This window comes from Typopeltis vanoorti, chromosome 12 (assembly GCF_054136105.1).
Source record: "Typopeltis vanoorti isolate ZY-2024b chromosome 12, IOZ_Tvanoo_1.0, whole genome shotgun sequence".
Lineage (NCBI taxonomy): Eukaryota > Metazoa > Arthropoda > Arachnida > Uropygi > Thelyphonidae > Typopeltis > Typopeltis vanoorti.
In genome coordinates, this window is record NC_143560.1 from 47,329,971 (window position 1) to 47,350,057 (window position 20,087).

The 20,087-nt window shown below is 32.9% G+C and overlaps 1 protein-coding gene across 1 annotated transcript in view; it reads left to right on the forward strand.

The window, feature by feature from the left end:
* Positions 1-15,110: 15,110 nt before the first annotated feature.
* Positions 15,111-20,087, forward strand: part of LOC150100757 (rho GTPase-activating protein 100F-like) — a 136,205-nt gene continuing 131,228 nt past the window's right edge. Inside the window, exon 1 of the mRNA XM_090401884.1 lies at positions 15,111-15,141. Coding sequence (XP_090258010.1) covers positions 15,111-15,141 — 31 coding nt within the window. The remainder of the gene's footprint in view (positions 15,142-20,087) is intronic.

Sequence of the window (20,087 nt, forward strand, 5' to 3'; positions counted from 1 at the left end):
GACGGAATTAAAACAGAAGCGTGCCTAATTGGCTGAGTGGATAGTTTTCGCTCTCCAACTCATAAGCCGTAGATTCGAAATCCATTTTTGGATATGGATGTTTCCGAGTTTCACTGCAGTGAGACTATTACTGTGCTTACCGGAGGTCAGGAGTGGCTTTAAAAATTAGATATTTGGTCTCTAGAGTAGGATTTTCGAATTATTTAACTCTTACACTCCACCTACAGTACTAATGAATTATAGCTTTCCAAATGCCATGGGTGGGATTCACAATAAAAAAGAGTCAGAAAACAAGTTGAAATATTAAAGTACAAATAGCGTATCGATAAACGTGAAATACTAAATCATTTATATGATGAAATATTATAATTTTGCTGAAAAATAAATAACGGATGTATTTCAAGATCTGGAAAAAATAGATTATTATTATTCAAATCACATCTCGTTATTATATTTTAAAAAAAAAATTGGCATTATCACGATAATCGCGTTCCTGTGAATGAGAGTTGCGTGCGGTATGATTATTTAGCGAACCTTTAGGAATCAGGTCGAAAACGTGAGATCAACGTAACCTTCAACAGACAAGTTCAAGTTGAAAGGAGGTCCAAAAAGCTACATTTTTTGACTTGTCTGATTGCACGTAAATCTTAGAATCAGAAACGGTTCTTCGATATGAGACATTATCCCTCTCATACAAACAATTATTTAATTTTGACACCATCGAAATAAGGCTAATGCATGTATTTTTATCAAAAATTCCATAAAATCAATTTTATTCTAGCAATTCGAAGGAAGATTTAAGAGAAATAAAAATTAGTAAAATTTTTGAATAAATTTTCTACAAACAATTTTTTTTTAAAACGGATCGTTTCTAAAAGACTTGACAATAAGGAAAATTTCGCATGTACGTTAGCATCCATGGTTAAAATGTCAAAAGCTAATTAGTTTATTTTTATAAAAAAAATCGTTTTGCACGTTATGTATTTCTAATCTGTTAGAAATAATTCCGAATATAATCACCTAACACATAAAATGAACTTTCCCGTTCTTTCCGTTTTGATATTAATGTATTTAAATGATAATTAAGCCTCAAGGTAGGATCACAGTCTTTCGCTGTTTTGCCCATGATCGATTATTAGGTCTTTGATTCTCTTTCTCTCTCTCTCTCTCTCTCTCTCTGACTTCTTTGCATTATTGCGTCTTCGTACTTGGTGCTCAATGTATGCTCCTTGATAGCATCCAGTCTGGAATAGTGATACTGGTCTGGTCAGCGCAGGTACGCTTGCAAACTCACATTGCAAGTAATTTCTATTTTTAGATTGCTAATCATTTATCTTTGCCTGGGATCGGAAAGTTCATCGTCTTCCACTGCAAAGTTCAAACACTAGCATAAATTCTCATTTCGTAAAATGCATTTGCTTTGTAATTTTATCTTAATGTTTTACGTAAAATGATTTCATTTTAAATTCATCATTTAAGTTAAATTGTGCGTTTTCCCTAGAATTTTTCTGAAAAAAAAAAATTACATTGAAATTACAATGAAAATTAGAATATCTAGAGGGTTCTACCCCTTTAGATATTCCTTTTTTTTTTGTCTATTGTATTATGCATTACCCTCTCACATTTTCTTTCTTTTCTTTTTCGTTTTACTTTTTTTAAAATAATTAAATTATGTTTTAACGTCACTCCATCATTTTTGGAGCGCCTGTAAAAGTACTTTCACTGCATGGCTTCTTTGTAATGCATAATAGTTGCAATTGAAAGGGGGAAAAACTATTAAAGTAAAAAATAATAATAATAATAATAATATATATATATATATATTATTATTATTATTATTATTATTATTATTATTATAGAGAGAGATAGTGTTTTCTATTATTTTAATAGTTTATTTCCCCTTACAATTACAAACAGTTGCAACTATTATGCATTACAAAGAAGTCATGCAGTGAAAGTACTTTTACAGGCGCTCCAAAATGATGGAGTACCGTTAAAATTCCCGATACGGTTGAACTGTCAAGGGATATATTATTTATAGAAACTTAATCGATCACAGACAGGAATCTCAAAGATATGATATAACTGTAGCGAATTAAACGTTTAAATCCTATTATGGGTTAAATCCATTCGAAATATTCTCTTTAATAACAAAACATTTATTAATATATGAATTGCTATAAATGAGTAATGGGAAATTCTTTGACCCCACGATGATAGAGTTGTCGTAACACTGGCCAACACGTGACCTCCATTCTAAGTCAGTGTACGGTAGATGAGATGCACGGAGCTATCTAACAGGGCCACCAATCAGGCACTTGGCTCATTCTTTTGGCGGGAAACGCTGCAGCCAATTAAAACGCTACAAGGTGACATAGCATATCTAGCTACTGCGCATATGACGTAATGGTTCTGTTCTCCGCGAAGAAGATATGGCTTAGGAGTGAAGTAGTTAGTATTCTGCCTCCTTTTCTGTCTGCTACTGTATATTAGCTCCCTTGCTGCCCTATTAGGTAAATTTAGTTACAATTTCCAGTTTTTGCAAAATTAGAGATGCATCAAGCCAGGTTTCCTCACCCACTCAGTTGCAGGCTAATCCCCCTTCCGTTAGTGAAGCTAGAGTAGCTACCGCTATCCATGACCTAATATTATCACTTAAGATATGCAGATTGTTGCATGTAAGGAATCGGGGGAGTTGTACGACTGGCTGTTCATCGGAAGCTTTGCATCTAAGCTTCGCCTTGCTCTCCATTCCAAGAGAAAGGAGAGGTTCCTTGCTGGTGGTTGCATACTGTAAAGATTTCTTCCGGAGGTAGGTCAAATCAGCTTGCACTATCGATAATGTAGCTTACTGTTTAGGCCTAGTATATCGAAGAAGTCAAACACTTATTTATTTGTTCCATGAAGGGGAGGAGTGAATAGAAATATGAGGGGGAGTTTCAGAGAAGGTTTTTCCGAATAGGGGAAGTAAATAAAGAAGTTTAATACTGAGGAATAACATTAATATAATGGTAGTGCTGATGTGTGAGTGTGAGAGAGAACAGTTTTAAGAAGACACGCCTAACTAAAAGTAGTGATTTATTGCCATTTTCTGTCTGCCATCTTTGCACATGACACAGCAGGGATCTTGAACTCTGCTTATTTCCAAAGTTAAGTTAAAGAATCGGGAAGTAGTATTTATTAAGATTGCACTTCGAAAATTAGATTCCATCTAACATTAAGTGGACATAGCTATATCACAGTTAACGAGATGATTCAATTGTTATCAATATGAAAGAAAAAAGCGATTTAAAACTAATCTTCTTAAATTTGCATGAAAAAAATAATATAATAAAAATTTTTAGTTTACAAGGACTTATTCCAGGCTTTTAATTGCAATGCATTTCTAAAATGTACTTTATTGTTTTGTAAATCCCAAAGAGAAAGCAAATGGACATGAAAACCATTAATTTATAGTTCCTATAATCTTTATTCGTTTATTATGAATTTCTATTGAGCTAATTCAAAGATATTTTGACGGATTCGTTTTTTTTATTTATGTATAAACAAATCTGTCTTTTTTATATCTTGTCTTAATGTTAAATTCTTGATCATAAAACGTTTAAGAAATATTAAAAGATAAGTAATGAGCGTGCAACAAATTTTATGTCCAACTGTATCATCTGCAAAGAAATGTAAACTAAAAAGCTACTTTTAATGTACTATTTTGTAAATAGAATTATTAAAAGCATTTGTGAAATAAAATGCCACTGATGTCTGTAGCTAAGATTCGTGATTATTATGCAATTCTTTATTTTCTTTAAAAAATAATTAATGGATTATTTTAGATATATTGTTTCTGAAAAATAATTAATTGTCAATGGAATTTTTTTTATTTTAAAGAATCTTATTTACGGTTGTTGATCGCATTTAAAATATCACCGAATTTCCTGCATGGCTGTTTATAATGATTGATAGCTTAAAAATATTTCGCCGCTAATTTCTTCATTTGGTAAAAAGACATGAAAAACATTACTTGAAAGCAAACCATTTACTCAGATTTAATTTGAAAATATTTCTATCAGCAATTGCAAGTAAACTTGCTAGTATATTAGCTCTCAGTGTGTCAGGTTTCCCCTCATAAATCGTTAGCTTTTATAATTGGTATCAGAACCATCACATGCTTCGAAGATAAATATGGTGTAGCGTATTTTATGAGATGCTGCTGATTCTAGTCTTTTATTGGTTAGTATTTTGTTAATATTTTTTTATGTTTTCAATGCAGAAAATAAGATGCTAATGAATATACTTTAACAGGTTTTTCTTTAACCGCCGCATGGAATTTTTATTTTTCTTATTTTCATTTTTCTCTTTATTCGTCCACTCCAAATTTTCAGCAAAAATACTTTACTAAAATCACGGTGTAAATCATTACATTCTGAAATGTTTTTTTCTTGATATGCGATTGATGTTTTCTTTAGTGAGAATGATGACAATTTTTTATGAAGCAAGTGTACGCATTTATCTGTGCACCGTATCTGTAAACAAAGTTTTATAATAAAGAAAAGCGCTTTATCGCGATAAGATTTCAGAAGGACCGGCGTCCTTGCAACATTCCTGACTGAGTGACCTATTTTTTGGGATAGAAAAAGCAAAGTTCATCGAACCTTAATATCGAAAAGAATGTTGACTCTTACTTTTCGGAATATTATAAAAACAATAACGTTCTACGAACTGCAGTTTTCTGCAAAACATATATAAAAAAAAATTGGGGAAGCGAGACAGAAGATAGTGGGTGAGCGAATAGAAATATCGAGAATGAAAGACAGTGAAAGGCGATATTAAAAGAAAAGAAATAACAGAGCGAAAAATAAACTAGAGAATACGTAGGATAGAAGAGGGCGAAAGAGATAAAAATGAAAGAAAGCAAAACAATAATACGAGAAAAAATTTCAAAGAAATTATTTTTTTCGCAAGAAAATCTTGATTGCGATAAAGAGATTAATTGAAATAAAGAGTGAGGAAAATATATTTCACTTTCTTTATCTCTGTAGCTAGGATAACATATTTACCTCCTGTCAACACCCACATAATGTTTCTATAAGCGGTGGACACCGAGAATAATCATTTCATACATATGCAAGTATAGGCTTTTATAATTCCATAGAGAGACGTACAGCAGTCTATATTGTTCATCTGTACCCGAAATGCCAAGAAGAGCCAGTTAGGAGGTTGAATATCACAAAACAGAACTGAGAATTCTTGGATTTCGGAGGTCCTCCAACATCACTGTATAGAATCTCTCTCTCTCTCTCTCTGTCACACACACACACAGAGTGAAAGTATAAAAGTTACAACCATTGCGGAGTCCCAAACCAGCACTTGTTACACGTATCTGTGTAGAAAGGGGGGGCTTCAAAGAAGTTGTCACCACAGCAAAAATATAAATGTCTGGATTCCGGTTCCACTATGGAGAACAGAATTTTAGTATATGTGTTTACTCAATACATTGCATAAGCAAATATCTCATGTAGTCCACAAACATTAATGTTTAATGACAGGTCTGCGTAGTGCGCACTGTTTTGGTTTTTGTTGAATGAAAGCGTCTCAATCTGGCAGCAGCCCAAAAAACACATCAAACTGTAAGGAGTTGGCCCAGTTGGAAAGCACGATAGTCAAAAGTGTGTTAATTGGAGTTGATGCTTCCAATATTTGGTAACCAATATCAGTTCTTTTATTTATTTATTATTATTCGTGCAATGATCAGTGCTTTGATGCATTTCTGGGAGAAGGACTTAGATTCAATGATACGGTCACAATCACGAACGTGCGAGGATCTCTTGAAATAAAGAAGGTACAATTGGACCAGCTGATGGCAGATATTTGTGGGAGGAATTGGACACCATATGATAGGGGATATATCTAACTTACAGTTTGATGTATCCCCTAATGATGATGCAAATAGTAGGCTTTCAAAATTAGTCTAGAAGAGGTTTTTTTATTTAATTAAAAATATTTATTTTAGAATAAAACAAGGTACGAATATTCCTTTCTACGTAATACATAAAAGCATGTACCTTTTCTATTTAATCCCATAAAGATTAAGAGAATATTGAGAATATTTAGTATTTAAGCAAGATATAAACTAAAGTAATTACAACCAACAACGGAGCGAGTGTAAACCTACAAAAAATGGACAATTCTTGCCTTTGTATTTAACGATGTATTAAAGAATACCGTGTATTTCGCGTAGGCGGTTATCCGTTACCTATTTCATAGAATAATACTTTTGCTTTACTTACGCCTACACAAAAGAAATACATTCTCAGTCATCACTAATTAAGCGGCACTGAGGGAGTTTGATTCATCAGCTATCTCAGCGTTGTAAATGGTAACTATTACTTACCCACGCTAAAAAGAATTTTTCTTAATTACACCTACATGAAACGTATAAACATTCTCCCAGGTATTCTAGCTTTAACCGTTAAAGCAGTGAGAGATATGCAGATAAAGCCACCTCGGCACTCCAATGCAACAAACCTTAAAATTGTCCACTGTTAATATATGGAATTGAAGTGCTGTGCAGTACTTTGCGGTAAGTAATATTTACAATTCTGAATTATGGGCGTTTTGAAATCACCGTATGACGTTATTTGTTTTGTTTTGTTTCTCATCTGAGCTTCACTTTACGTTTTCCGAAGCATAAAGTGAAGCCTAAAGCAATGTCGCCAAAAATCACTGCTAGCCGGGAAGTGTGGTGGAAGGTAGTCTTCCTCTAAGACCACCAGTTTGTGATCCTTGTCGACTTTCAAACGAAGCTGCACTTTTTTGCAGCCTGAACATCCAGGAGTCAGTCACTCTTATAATACATTCATTGGTTGAGCTACCTATTTACGGAATAACACAGTTGAAGAATAAGGATAACAGGCAAAGTGATTTCACTTGAACATTACTATAAAATCACAGCCAGCTTATAATATATAAAAACATAGAGCTGAAATACACTTCCTGAATATTTATACTTCTTAATTAGTAAACATAAACCGAACTTCATTATCATTATTTTATTATGAGAATAAATTAACGTAGGGATGAAGTGCTTAACTATGGCATATATTTGTAAACAGCATTAATTAAAACTGAAAAATATCTTAACAGAATTTTAACTGGCTTTTGTGAGGAATCGTGAAAAAACAATTTCAGGAGAAATGGTTGCTTTAAGTTGAATTGTATCCTTAATCGCAGAGAAAATAGTAAAATTTACGAATGTATTGGAGCGGTACAAAAAGTACTCTTGATATACTTTTAAGTGACGACAAGATACATACCAAGCTAAATCACGAGTTGAAATGAAGTATGAAAAAGTCGTACATCAGCGAAATAGCCGTAATTCACTGTAAAGTGTTACCAAATTACCGGCATCAAAGAGATCTACGAATGCCAAGACGTGTCGAGGTGTTATTGTGCATCGAGACTCGAACTTTTGAAACATTCCAAGTGGAACACGAAGTAAGGCAAGTACTCCGAATGATAATCTGATTGATGGGCCGCCTCCGTTACTCACGTGTGGGGCATCGGTTCTCGTCCAATTAACTCGTTTAAGTGCTTTGACCTGCAGATCATGTGGGTAGATTACTTATCTCTACACATCGTTGCAGCTTCTAGCAACAATCTGATTGTAACTAAGAGACTTTAATTATGGAGAACAATTCTCTGGGAGAAATGGAGAGCAGTTTTGCTTTTTTTTGTTTATTTTTTTGGGTGAAAATCGGAAAAACTTCTGAAGACAACGAAAGATTGGAATATCAAAAATTTCTTTCATCGTAATATTTCAATGACGAAAATAACAGTCAATGGTATGTGAGAGTAAATCTTTTCCCGTATATTAGAACGTGAACACATCAGAGTAGAGAGAACCAATTGAGACCTGTATATGATAGAAATAAATTCATATAAAATAAATAAAGATAATGGTTGCTAAATTTTCGGTTTCTAAGTTAAAATTTCAAATTATCATACAATTTCATAATTTATGAATTAATCAGGTGAAAGTAATTTAAAGATACGGGTGTTGGGTGATAATAAACCAATCTTCAAAAACAGGAAATTATAAACTTTAGAAATCGGGCATCTAATGTGTTCTTATGTGCATAAAACCACAGCGACACAGCATATTCCTTTTGCCACCGACCTGGAGAATAGGAAGGGGGGGGGGATACTGTCATTATACTGTGCTGGCCGTTGCTATGGTAATGAGGCGCTAGGCGGAAGCTGGTTTCATAGCACTAGAGACCAAGAATAGCGACCTGTGTTATCTTACGTATAATGATTTGTTATATGATTCTGGACAGATTTAATTGGATGAACAAGATTTGACACGATGTGAATAAACTTTAAAATATTTTTTTTTCTTTTATAATTCTTTTTTTTTTTTTTCAGAAATACAATTTAGGTAAAAACAATGCTATTTGGCTATATATACAATATATATATAAAAATTACACTGGTGAATGAAAGATAAGAATCAACATCAAACGTCATTTAAGATTTCATTCCTTTGAAAAATATGCGAACTGCTGCTAAATATTAGTATTATGAAAAACATGTTTCTTTATTCTTGAAGCCCATTTCCAGAATGTGTGTTGATAACTACTATAATTTTGCTAGGCGACTTGTATCCTGTGATGAGAGCCATAAATAAGTCGCGAACTTAGGCACTGTTATAGATACATTTCTCAACTGTGAAAATCGTAAGTTGGTAGTTAGTTAGTTTTTCAAATATTTCTTGGAAAAAAATATTCTTTACTAGACATATAGCATGTAGACACTTAGGTGGAAAGGATAAATAAATAGTAAATAACGTTTTTTTTCTATGAGAAACTGCAAACGATCAATAAATAATATAAATAACAATAAAATATATAAAATATTAATTTCATTATTAATATTTCGTTAACCAGATTTTAGCAATCCAATTAATTATGTTGTATATTACACTACCTACAAAACATAATGGCAGGGATCTTCGAATTAGGAATTTGATTACAACGAAATAAAGTCATCTAAGAATATAAATTAAACGAACGATATTTTTGATAAACGTGGTTATAAATTTGAATCATTAAACTTGAAAATGATTACTGATTGAATAATTATTATTGCTTTACAAAAAAACAAACATTCTCAAGTGAATACAAGAGACAATATTGATGAATTATTATCAACACTTTGACAATAACAAGCCAATTATATGGCAAAGTTTAGTTTATAATAACAGTTCATCGGAGAACAAAATCACTTGGTAAAGTGCGTAAGAGGGAGTTATGGGACAGTAATTCACCAGTGGACACGAGTTTCTCTTAGTATCTTCTGGAAAGATCTGCTTCTTGGATGTCACAAAATTCTGAAGTTAGTAGTCATGGGTAAAACTACGTGTAGAAAACACGAGTTTTCATTACGAGGACAACAACACTAGATGATGCGAATTCTATTTGGCTGCTTGCCACTAATATGGAGTAATGTGGCAGCCGAATTTATCATTCATGTCCTCTATGCAGTGCGATGCCAGAAAGTTTGATACCGAGAGAAGTTCTCGTCACTGCATCCACCCAGGTCCCATATTCACACTGAAACACTACTTACACAGACAAACTTAACACAACGCAAGGGCAACTTCTCTTATCTGCGCCCAGGATAATTTTCCTATTCGCATAATCCTTGCTATTGTATAATTATTAAAGTTCCATTCAAACCACTTCGTATTTTTCATAAATATCTCGAAGATATATTTTTAAAGAAATATTTTATAAAATTCTAAACTCTTGAGTACTTTTTTAACCAATGTTAACGTTGGTATAACCGTGTTTAGAAGTGGGTTTTCGATTTCTATGTCTGGATACGAGGAATATACTCACATAATTCAGTACTACTTTTACGTGGAAAATCCCAATGTAGCTTTACTCCGCAGAACTCTGTCATTGACTGGTCATCGATTATTTTGTGTGTATGTGTGTGTGTGTGTGTGGGTTGCTGTCTGCTCGGCAGATCGATGGTAGGCGTTTGAACGTGTAAGTGAGGCAAGTCACAGACCTGACATATACGCACGCACACTATATTCCTCGTGCTTCTGCCTTATTTCCTTTTCCGATTTCATTCACAATGAGTTTTGTGTCATTCTGTATTTATTTAGAAAATTGTTTGTTTGATTTATTTTGTTCTTGTTCTGAAATTAATACATATTATTCTATTTTTAATTGTTTATTTTTTTAAATTATATCTATATCCTATCCCACTTCGTATATGTCGCCATAAGAGCAGACATTTTCTGCTCTTGTAAAAAAAAAAAATGGTTGATTGTAGTTTTCGATTATTTGAATATAGAGGGCGCTTTAAAGTTTGTTTGTTTTTTTTAAAAAAAAACAACAGGGTGTTTTTATGTGGTGATTTTTAATACTCGAAAAAGGAGGGGATGGATTTATTATTTTAAAGTTACTCATTTCTTCTATTTTTGCATATTATTCCTAAATATATAATGCTTATGTTTTCTAGTTGTTTTCCCTATACGTTCTAAATAATATCGCAGGAAACGCATTTCCGACCGTATCAGTTTTTCAAACTTGTACTTTCTGCTGTTTCTTAATTTAACAGGTTATAGCGAAATATTCCAATATAAAACATTAAATTCTCATGAATGGAATATAATTAAATTAAAAACAATTATTACTATTAAATCAAAAATAATTATTACAATTAAATTAAACAATTATTACAATTAAATTAAAAACAATTATTACAATTAAATTAAAACATTTTTGCAATTATTCTATAATGAAAAATTAATAATGAGCAACGTAAAAAAAGTAAAAAAAAAGTAATATTTGCTTTGGCATTTGAAATCTCAATTTTCTGGTTTTTCCGATCTATTTCGTTGTTCTTTTCATTGGCGTGTTGTTCTCCTCTTAAGTTTTATTGATTTGATTCTATTTGGACAGAAGCCAATTTTTTGCTTTGTCAATATTTAGTATTAGCAAGCTAATACTAAACATTTAAATTATTTTTGGAAGTAATAGTAAGTATGTCGCACTTACGATTACTTTATTTTCACTGTACACTTATAATTTATTCCTGGTTCATCGAATACAGTTTTTTCTTTTATTATATTCAGACAAATACTCTAATTATGTTGAGCACAGTGAAGAAGAAGATTGAGACAGTTTACCGTTACGATAAGATCGACTAAGCCTATTCATCTGCGTAATTTTCTTCGAACCATTACAACAAAACCGTTTGTTACTAAGTATTCTTTATGTTCGACTGCGGGGAGGGTGTACATTTTTCAGAGTAAGGAATGAAAAGAAAGGGGGAAAAGGGAAGAGAAGCAGCACCGTCATAGTTTCAAATGTGGACAATAATTCGTATTTGCATCTTTAAACTCCGAGCCGTTCCTGTCATGGTGTTGAGACAAGACAATTAAAAGACGATTTCTAATTAGATTTCAACGATACCCTTCGATTAGAAAACTTGGTTCGGATTTCGTCTTGAAAAAGAAGAACTTTTGCAATTTTTATTTTTTTTTTACATCTAATGGTGAGTTAGCTGGCCCTCATACGATGGTGAAGGGTTTTTTGATCCACAAAACACACAAACCGGTCAGAAGAACAGGCGCAATTTATATTAATAATACACTAGCCCTCATAGCTACCAATCTAATGATGGGGTAGAAGCATAAACTTAAAAAGTAAGCGTATAAGTGTTATTTAATTAAATTCTAAAATTTCAAGAAATGTGATCCTTCCTGAATCTGTAACAGTTTAATTTTATTAATAAAAGTGGTAACCACGCACATATGCCTAGATCACTAAAAACTCCTGATCTACTAAAAACATCGTAGATGAAAACCAGTTATCGTATTCAGCATAAATCTTGGATTAGTGAAGAAGAGAAAACCTGCCATTTGAATGATATTCATAAATATTAAATGGGTTTAGCATTTTTCTCTTTCGTTTGCATTTTCCACCTGATTCCATTCTGAAGGTTGCTGATCATATCACACCCAACCATTAACAAGAACACGATTGTCGTTATAACGCCATTTTTAAATATGATAACGACTTGTGATAATACTTCTCATCTTCTCAGTTTCTTAATTACACTGGAATTCAGGTAATAAAGAATACATTCCGTCTAACCATTGAACATAGAATTCACGTGCAGAATGAACTTCTACACGTGAATTCTATGTTCGATAGTTTTGGTATTATCCAGCATTCATTTTCTGAGTTCGATGTCGTGCAGCATGTTAATTCTGCATTGCTATTCCAGGCTTTTTAGTATTATTCGTTCCTTTTTAAGAAAAAACTGTGTTCTTCAGTAGGTTTTGGTTCGTTTTTCGCTAGACAAATAAATGAATGCATATTCATTTATTTGTCTAGAAGAAAAACCTAATTTATTCATTTTATTTTTGCCATTATTTGTTGACTTGAACAGAGGATGTCCATGATTTTATGAAAACGGATCAAAAACATCTAATGTGCAAATTGAAATCTACTTTGTAAACAGCATCCTAAAGAGATAACGCTAAGATAGATCCGACTCGACGTTTATCTCAATTCACATAATATTATCTTCAAGTAGAAGTATCTGAATTCCAAAACGAACTGAGACACAATTTTGTTCTGAGAAGACAAAAACCAATCCTCCTTTATAGCTATTTGTAATGTGCATCAAATATTGTGTCAATATATAAATATATTTTGCATAGCTTGAATGTAATCGTATTTTTACAAAGACAGGTTAAAAACCTTGCCATGACGTATTATAAAACTTGAAGTGTATTACATGGAAAATATCTCATGAAAAATTGAAAAATTAAGATTTGTTTTTATTTAGGTGGCTCCCGTCCACCAAAACGGTGTAAACCTGTATATTAGTACCCTGGCTTTATTTATCGTATATTATTTATTTGTCCATTTTGCGAAATCTGGAAACCATGTCCTGGAGAGCTAACTTTTTTAATCAACTTCAGACCTCCCATAAGCGGGCAATGGACCCACACCAGGCGATGAAATCATCTCTCACCTAAAGACAATCACACACCTCTAAGCCCAAGGTGGGATTCAAACCCGCACCCTCTTAAGGGGAGAGCGAGTATGCTAAACACTCGGTCAACATATTTCCATATATCAAGGCACATTTTAATGCTTTTTCAACACCACACTCATGCAATCTTTGAATTTCGTATGTTTTAAATTAAGCATGCACATAATTATTATCGATACTAACTAATAATTTCTAATCTATGCATTCATGAATCTATTAATTACCATGTAAATGACCAGGAAATTGATAAAAACGTGAAAGTACGAGAATGAATTATGTTTTGCTGCGTAAACTAGACTTTCTAAATATCACTTTTCATATCTTCAATGGTAAATCCGCTAATGCTTTTTTATTTCCAAAAGAAGTAGGCGGAGCTCTTTTAGCCATTATTTGTCATCGATACCTCTAAAATCATCGATAGCCATGGGTGGAACGGAATCCACCCATGGCTATCGATGATTTTAGAGGTATCGGGTGAGATTCGTGCAGACAATTGCCACCATCCCAAATTATAACACTCGTGCTATTATTTGAAACAGTCTATTTTTAATTTTATTTTTTCACTGCAATTCATTCGCCAAATTTATATAATATTTATAAATAATACATAATGTAACAGGAATTCATTGCTTTGATAATCTGCTTTAAAAGATGTTTTCATCTTAAGAGATCCTGAAGACAATTGTAAGCGTGTAACGAAATATACTAGACTTTTTTTCGGTCGTATAATAAGAATTTCTATTCTTTCCAATGAAACACTACTTGACTTTGCAGCTTCTTTTATAGTTCTATAATTTGAAAAGAATTATAGAACATGAAAAGTTCTATGATTCTTTTCAAATTATTTGAAATTGCATTTACTTTTGGTGTATTACAATTGTAAAATACATTAATGTTTAGACCGTTTAAAGAAAGGCTTCATGCTGGAATTACAAATGATAATATTTCTAATGACAGCATAAAATTGCCGATTCGTTCACTGGGTTTTTGTTTGATTTATTTTATTCTGTTCTCTTTTACGCACTGCATGATTTCTTCCGGCTGGTTTGTCTCATCAAAAAGGCCGAGTTTTCGGGGGGAAAAAAACCCTACCTTCTTATGAGGCCTACTAACTCACCTTTCGTCGAAAAAGACAAGATAAAGGTTCCTTACGTCACGGACGGGAATCGAGCCCAGGTATTTCCGATCAAAGGGCTTCGTCTATGCTGACTGAGCTACGGAGGCTCGTGTTAATATATATAATGTCGAATTTTTAGATCATCAAATCGCTTAGAAAATTTTTAAAGTTTTAGGTAGTTTTCGCAATTTATGAGCTCATATTGAATTAGCTGGCTAGGAATGCTAAGATTAACCCCAAAAGCTTTTATAGATGGTCCAAAAAGGGATAATGGAAATGAATTCAGCATTACCAGTTCATGTAGATCAATTTTGAAAATGATCTACCTGGTTCCAGAAGAATTTTAAAAAATATTTTGCAAACATATTATGGGAATGGGCTAAATTACAACTTGAAGAACAAGATTTACGAAATAACATAAAAGAAGAAGAGGAGGAGGAGGAAATATTTTTACCTTAAATCACTTGGCATTTAATTAAGGTCGGAGGTAGGGATAATATCTCTCCCTTGGTAGTAACAGATGTATATCAGGATTAATTAATCCACTTTTGATAATCCTCAATGAGTCACTAAGAATTGGAATAGTTACTTCTGATGGGAGTTTGTAAGGGTTATTCCAGTTCATGAGGATGGACCATCACATAAAGTGGATAATTAGGGACCAGTGTCTTCTTATCGTTATTGGCAAAGTAATGGACAAATTAATTACTAGTTGTATCCAGGATATTCTTCACAGGGATCGCTTGATGGATAGAATACAGCTTGGTTTTGTTAAGTGCAGATCGGTGAGTGTACCAAAAGTAATCATGCAAGTCTAATTACATTTTGAAGTCGCGAGGGAAATAAACCAGTGTAATAGCTAAGATGTGATTTATTTGGAATTTAGAAAAGCCTTCGATAAAGCCCACTGGTTAAAATGGACCAAATAGGTATTGATTATCATCTAAGTGAGATGAGTGGGAAATTAGTTGACTGATAGACTATAGAAAGTGGTGTTTGGAGAAGAGTTTTCAAACCGTCACTTTGTTAGGTGTGGGATACCACAGAATTCGGTTTTGGGACCTTTGCTGTTTAACTTATTCATAAATGATCTACGTTTAAATATTAACAGTAACATTTCTTTCTTTGTTAATGATGTAAAGTCGGATAGAATAGTCAATTGTTGAGTTCGGTGCAAGATAAATTCTTGACAGATAACTTCTGAAGAATTCATCTGACAGGAGACGCCGAGGAGATTTAATTGAAATTTATTGAGCTTGACCAGACTCTGTCACAGAACATAATAAAGAGTTCTGAAGAATTGCGTTAGAACAAAAATATATGAAGTTAATTTTATATGTGGAATTGCCTTCATCAACGAGTTATGGATTCTGTGAATTTATGTCATTTTAAGACAGATGGTTGTTGTTGTTGTTGTTATGGCTGAAATATAATTAAAATTTAAGTATAATGCTTATGTACGCTGAGATTAAAAAGATTACAAAGTTGGGAGACGAAAATGATAAGCTGAATAAATTTCCACAGTAATAAGTAAATTTCGTATCGCTGGTGGTCAAATTCGTGGTACGCGTATCAGTTTGGCCACGATGGTGATTATTCAGTGTATGGTTCACCTGCTGTTCATTTATTTTAGAAGTGAGTTAGTCGATCTCAGATTTTGGCTGTGGGATTGGTTTCCTTTTGGTATTCAAGTTTTTCACTCAGAAACATGAAATCGACTTTGAACACATTTTGGTTTTAGTTAATTTGAATTTGGATAGAGATTATGCTGTTGCTACCTTGGATGGCGATAAGTCTTCTGGTGGAAGCACAATAATAATAATAATAATAATAATAATAATAATAATAATAATAATAATAATAATAATAGGGTTGATTCGAGGAGTACATTCCTCCCAAATTTCATAACACGTGCAGTAGCATCAGATTATAAATAGGCTGACTTTTCTTATCGATTTGGATTTTGACTTAAAAAATTGGAAAACTAAATCTAAACTATGATGCAACCAATCCTGAATTATATGCTGTATTATACAAAACTATTTTACTATAAAATATGATAAAATAATATTTCTTACACGTTTATCGTAAAAATGAGTATTTGGTTAGCAGGACCTACACAGGAGCTGCGCACACTACATTTGGTCCTCTAAGTGAAACCGTGTGGTCCAGCGGACTGATGAAAATTACTCCCTAAAGAATTTTAACAACTAGAGCAGGTTATAAGTGGAGTGTTTCTGGGTGTGTAGATTAATAGACTAGTAACACATTTTCGTAACTGCGCCAGAATTAAATTTTTTTTTGTGCCCAGAGCACAAAATAGTTATTACAAACCTCTCTCATGTTGGGCAAATACATGTCCCTTCCAATCAACCGAATACTGTCTCTTATTTTCTATTTATTTAACTTTTTTTCTTAGAAATCAGTTCTTCAATAACAATACATTGGTAAACGTTAACAGGGAATATGACAGAAACCTTGTTATGTGTTTTACTGTATTTTGGTATAAATTGTTGCGAATTTGACATGGCTGCACTTGGATAAGATCACTTCTATGAAACTGTTTCAGGATGTATAAGATGATAAGAAACAAACACGAAATTAACTTTTTTCTTGACCGTTTTCATATTTTGACAATACGTATATTACAAAAATTAAACTTACGAATAAATGTCCTGAAAATTTATATAGAAAATTATTTTGATTTCATGTTCACAATATGCCCGCTGACAGTATTATGATATTCTCAATGAAGTACTGCGCATGCATGCAAGGAGGGAGAGAAGGGGTTATGACACAGCTAGGGTTCTTGCTAGAATCTTAGAATGCCATTGTGTTTCTTCTACAGTATAAAATTTTAATGATCGAATTGTGAGTTTGCTTCAAAACGTGACATTTAACTGGGGATTATTTAATTCAAATGTCAATAATTTATTATTCATTAACGTTACAATGCTAAACGAATAATTAAAAAGAATGCCATTAAGACAAAGGGATAAGGAGAAAATGAAAGAGGAAGACGCAAAGTTCATTGTGTTTGAAATTGGAAAGTATATGAATGGTGAATAGATGTTCGTATTTTCAGATATTTCTAGGGATTGTGGACGACATTTCAGTTGAAAGTTGTCAATGGAAGGATCTATATAAAAAGAAAGAAAGCAAAAACAGGCTGGCTGCATAAAAGAAAGGGGAGTGAGGCTATAAGAGGATTGAGATAATTACTTAAGTGAACATGTTTCTCATTTGAGCAGAATCATCCTAAACTTCTATGGCTGCATCTCATACTTCATAAAAATCCGGCATGTGCCATTTATCTTTTTTTTTTTTTTTTATTTCATTATATTTTCACAAAACTCTCCGAAATTAACAAGATTAAAATTCTGGAGATAGGCTATCTGAATATTGTTTGCAAATAATCATTTTGTTATATAGAAATCCAGTTCACTTGTTTTCCCAATGAAAAGTGAATCCTAACTTCTATTATTTATTTAATTTTCGGGAAAAAGTTCTATTCGGAAACTGGAGCCTTTCATCTTCGATCGCTGTCACCACATAGCCATTTTGTCTGTGCATTAGACATAGTTTACAGACGTCTGCTCTTTTGTTTGTTGTTCGTGTCTGGGCTCACGCGCCATGTAGTTGGAGCTCGTCTGCATCTCATTGCAGCTGCTTTACATCGCTTTCACAAATTATCAGCTTTATGCTGCTGAATAGCAGATGATAAAATGAATAGAAACGAAATGTAACTAAATGTGCGAAAATGAATTATTAATATCAGTAATAATTGCATAGCTCTAATATAATACGATTCATTAGAAACATTCAAGATGTAAAGATAGGAATATTAAGTTATATTTCGTTTGTTTATTTATGCTAAAGATTGCTTTCAAGCTGGTGTTAATTAAAGCTTTTCAAAGACTAACTAGAATATTAAAATATTTTGTAAAAACGAAGTGCAGCATTTTGACATATGGAGTGAAACAAATATTTCCTTTTTTTTCAAAAGAGTTAATTATGAATATATAAATCGCCTAAGGAGCAGATTAAGAATCCCAATGCATTGCTGAAGAAGTTAATTAAACATATTAAAATATTTAGATATTCAAATCAATCCGCTAATGCATGTATAATATTTTTAAGAATTCAATGTGTGCTGAAAATATCAAATATCATTTCATCTATAGTAGCATTAGACGAGTTAATTTATCTATAATTAATTACGTAAGCACTTGAGAATTATGTACGACTAAGATTACGAAATTCTGACAGCAAGTGGGGTCGAGCGGACATCCAGTTGCCGATGTCAAATGGGATTTCTGTGGTTTGAATTATAGCAAACGAAAGATGGAATTATATTAAATTCGTCGCTTGCTTTTTTTTTTCTTTTCTTTTTTTTTTTTTTTTTTTGAAGGAGGGGACAAAATAAGAGCTTAGCTCAGTCAGTGTAGATGAAGCCCTTTAGTCGGAAAGACCTGGGTTCGATTCCCGTCAGAGACATGAGGAATCTTTATCTGGTCTCTTTCGACGAAAGGTGAGTTAGCCGGTCTCATAAGGGGTATTTTTCACCCCGAAACTCGGGGTTTTCGTCCCCCAGAACATGCAAACTGTCCCCGTGAACACATATGAATACGTCCCAGCCATATGCCTGTCCCGAGCCCGGATAAAATTGGGGGGGGGGGGGCAGTAATGGTTAACTATCCTGTAAAAATCTCACCAGGAGTACTTTGTGGGCAGTGCCTACAGAGTCACCTACGGTCGGAAACGACTGAAAGGGGAAAACCAGGGACAAAATATGCATTTTTTTTTTCTTTCATTTTATGCAGTTACGCAGCCACATCACATTTTTCTATTTCTATATCTCATCTTTTCGATTCAAATATTGTCTTCTCCAACGACATTTCCCCATTTCATCTTTCTGGTATGTTTAATTTATTTAATAATAATTTTATTTAAAAAAACAACTAAATAAATTTGTATCATTACATATTATACATTTATTTAGTCTAATTTAATTTATTTTTTTAATAAACTAACAATGATATTATTTAATAATTAGTTAAATTATTCAATTGATACAACTTAAAATTAAAAATAACATACTTGTAAAAAAGAATTAAAAAAAATAACACGATTTGTCAATTCAAGAATTTGGGCATGTTTCTTGTTATAAGGGGGGGGGGAATATGTTTAAATCAGCATATTTCGGTATTGAGTAATACATTGTGTTTGAGTTAGTGAAAATTTCATTTTAACGGGGGGTGGGGGATTCAAATTAAAAAAATTGTTCTGTAGAGTTCGTTTCGGGATTATTTTCTGGTTCATTCTGTCTTTTTCACTAGTTATTTCCTCAGCCCTATGGGTTGAGGAAATCAACAGAAAATCAAAAACTGTCTAGAGAAATTTCATCTTTCTTTCTTTCTAAATAAATCTGTCGATGTATTTAATTTAGCTGATAAGTTCAGTTTTATGTATAAACTCTCAGTCACTGTATATAAAACTATACATCCGATTATGTGTAAATTTATTTTCATAATTTTAATTATCATTTATTACTATTCCTGTTTCCTCTATCGTCATGTAATGATCTCCACAGACTAAATCAGTGGCAACAAATATTTAGTGGCAATAAAATAACTACCAGATAGGTGTCTCAGTTACGTCTGGTTATATTACAACTAGTCTTAGTAGAAAACAGAATTTTTTTTTTCCTGTTTTCTGCTTGCGACGGTTGTCGCCAGCTGTTTTATAACCACATATCTCCCGGCGGATGGCTGGCAGTCATCTTTATCTTTGAACCCCATTCTCCTTTCCCCCTCCCCACTTCCCACCAGTACGACTTGTCTCCACTGGCGTCTGCTTTCGAAATGTTGCAGCCAAAGCGTACGAGCGCTAG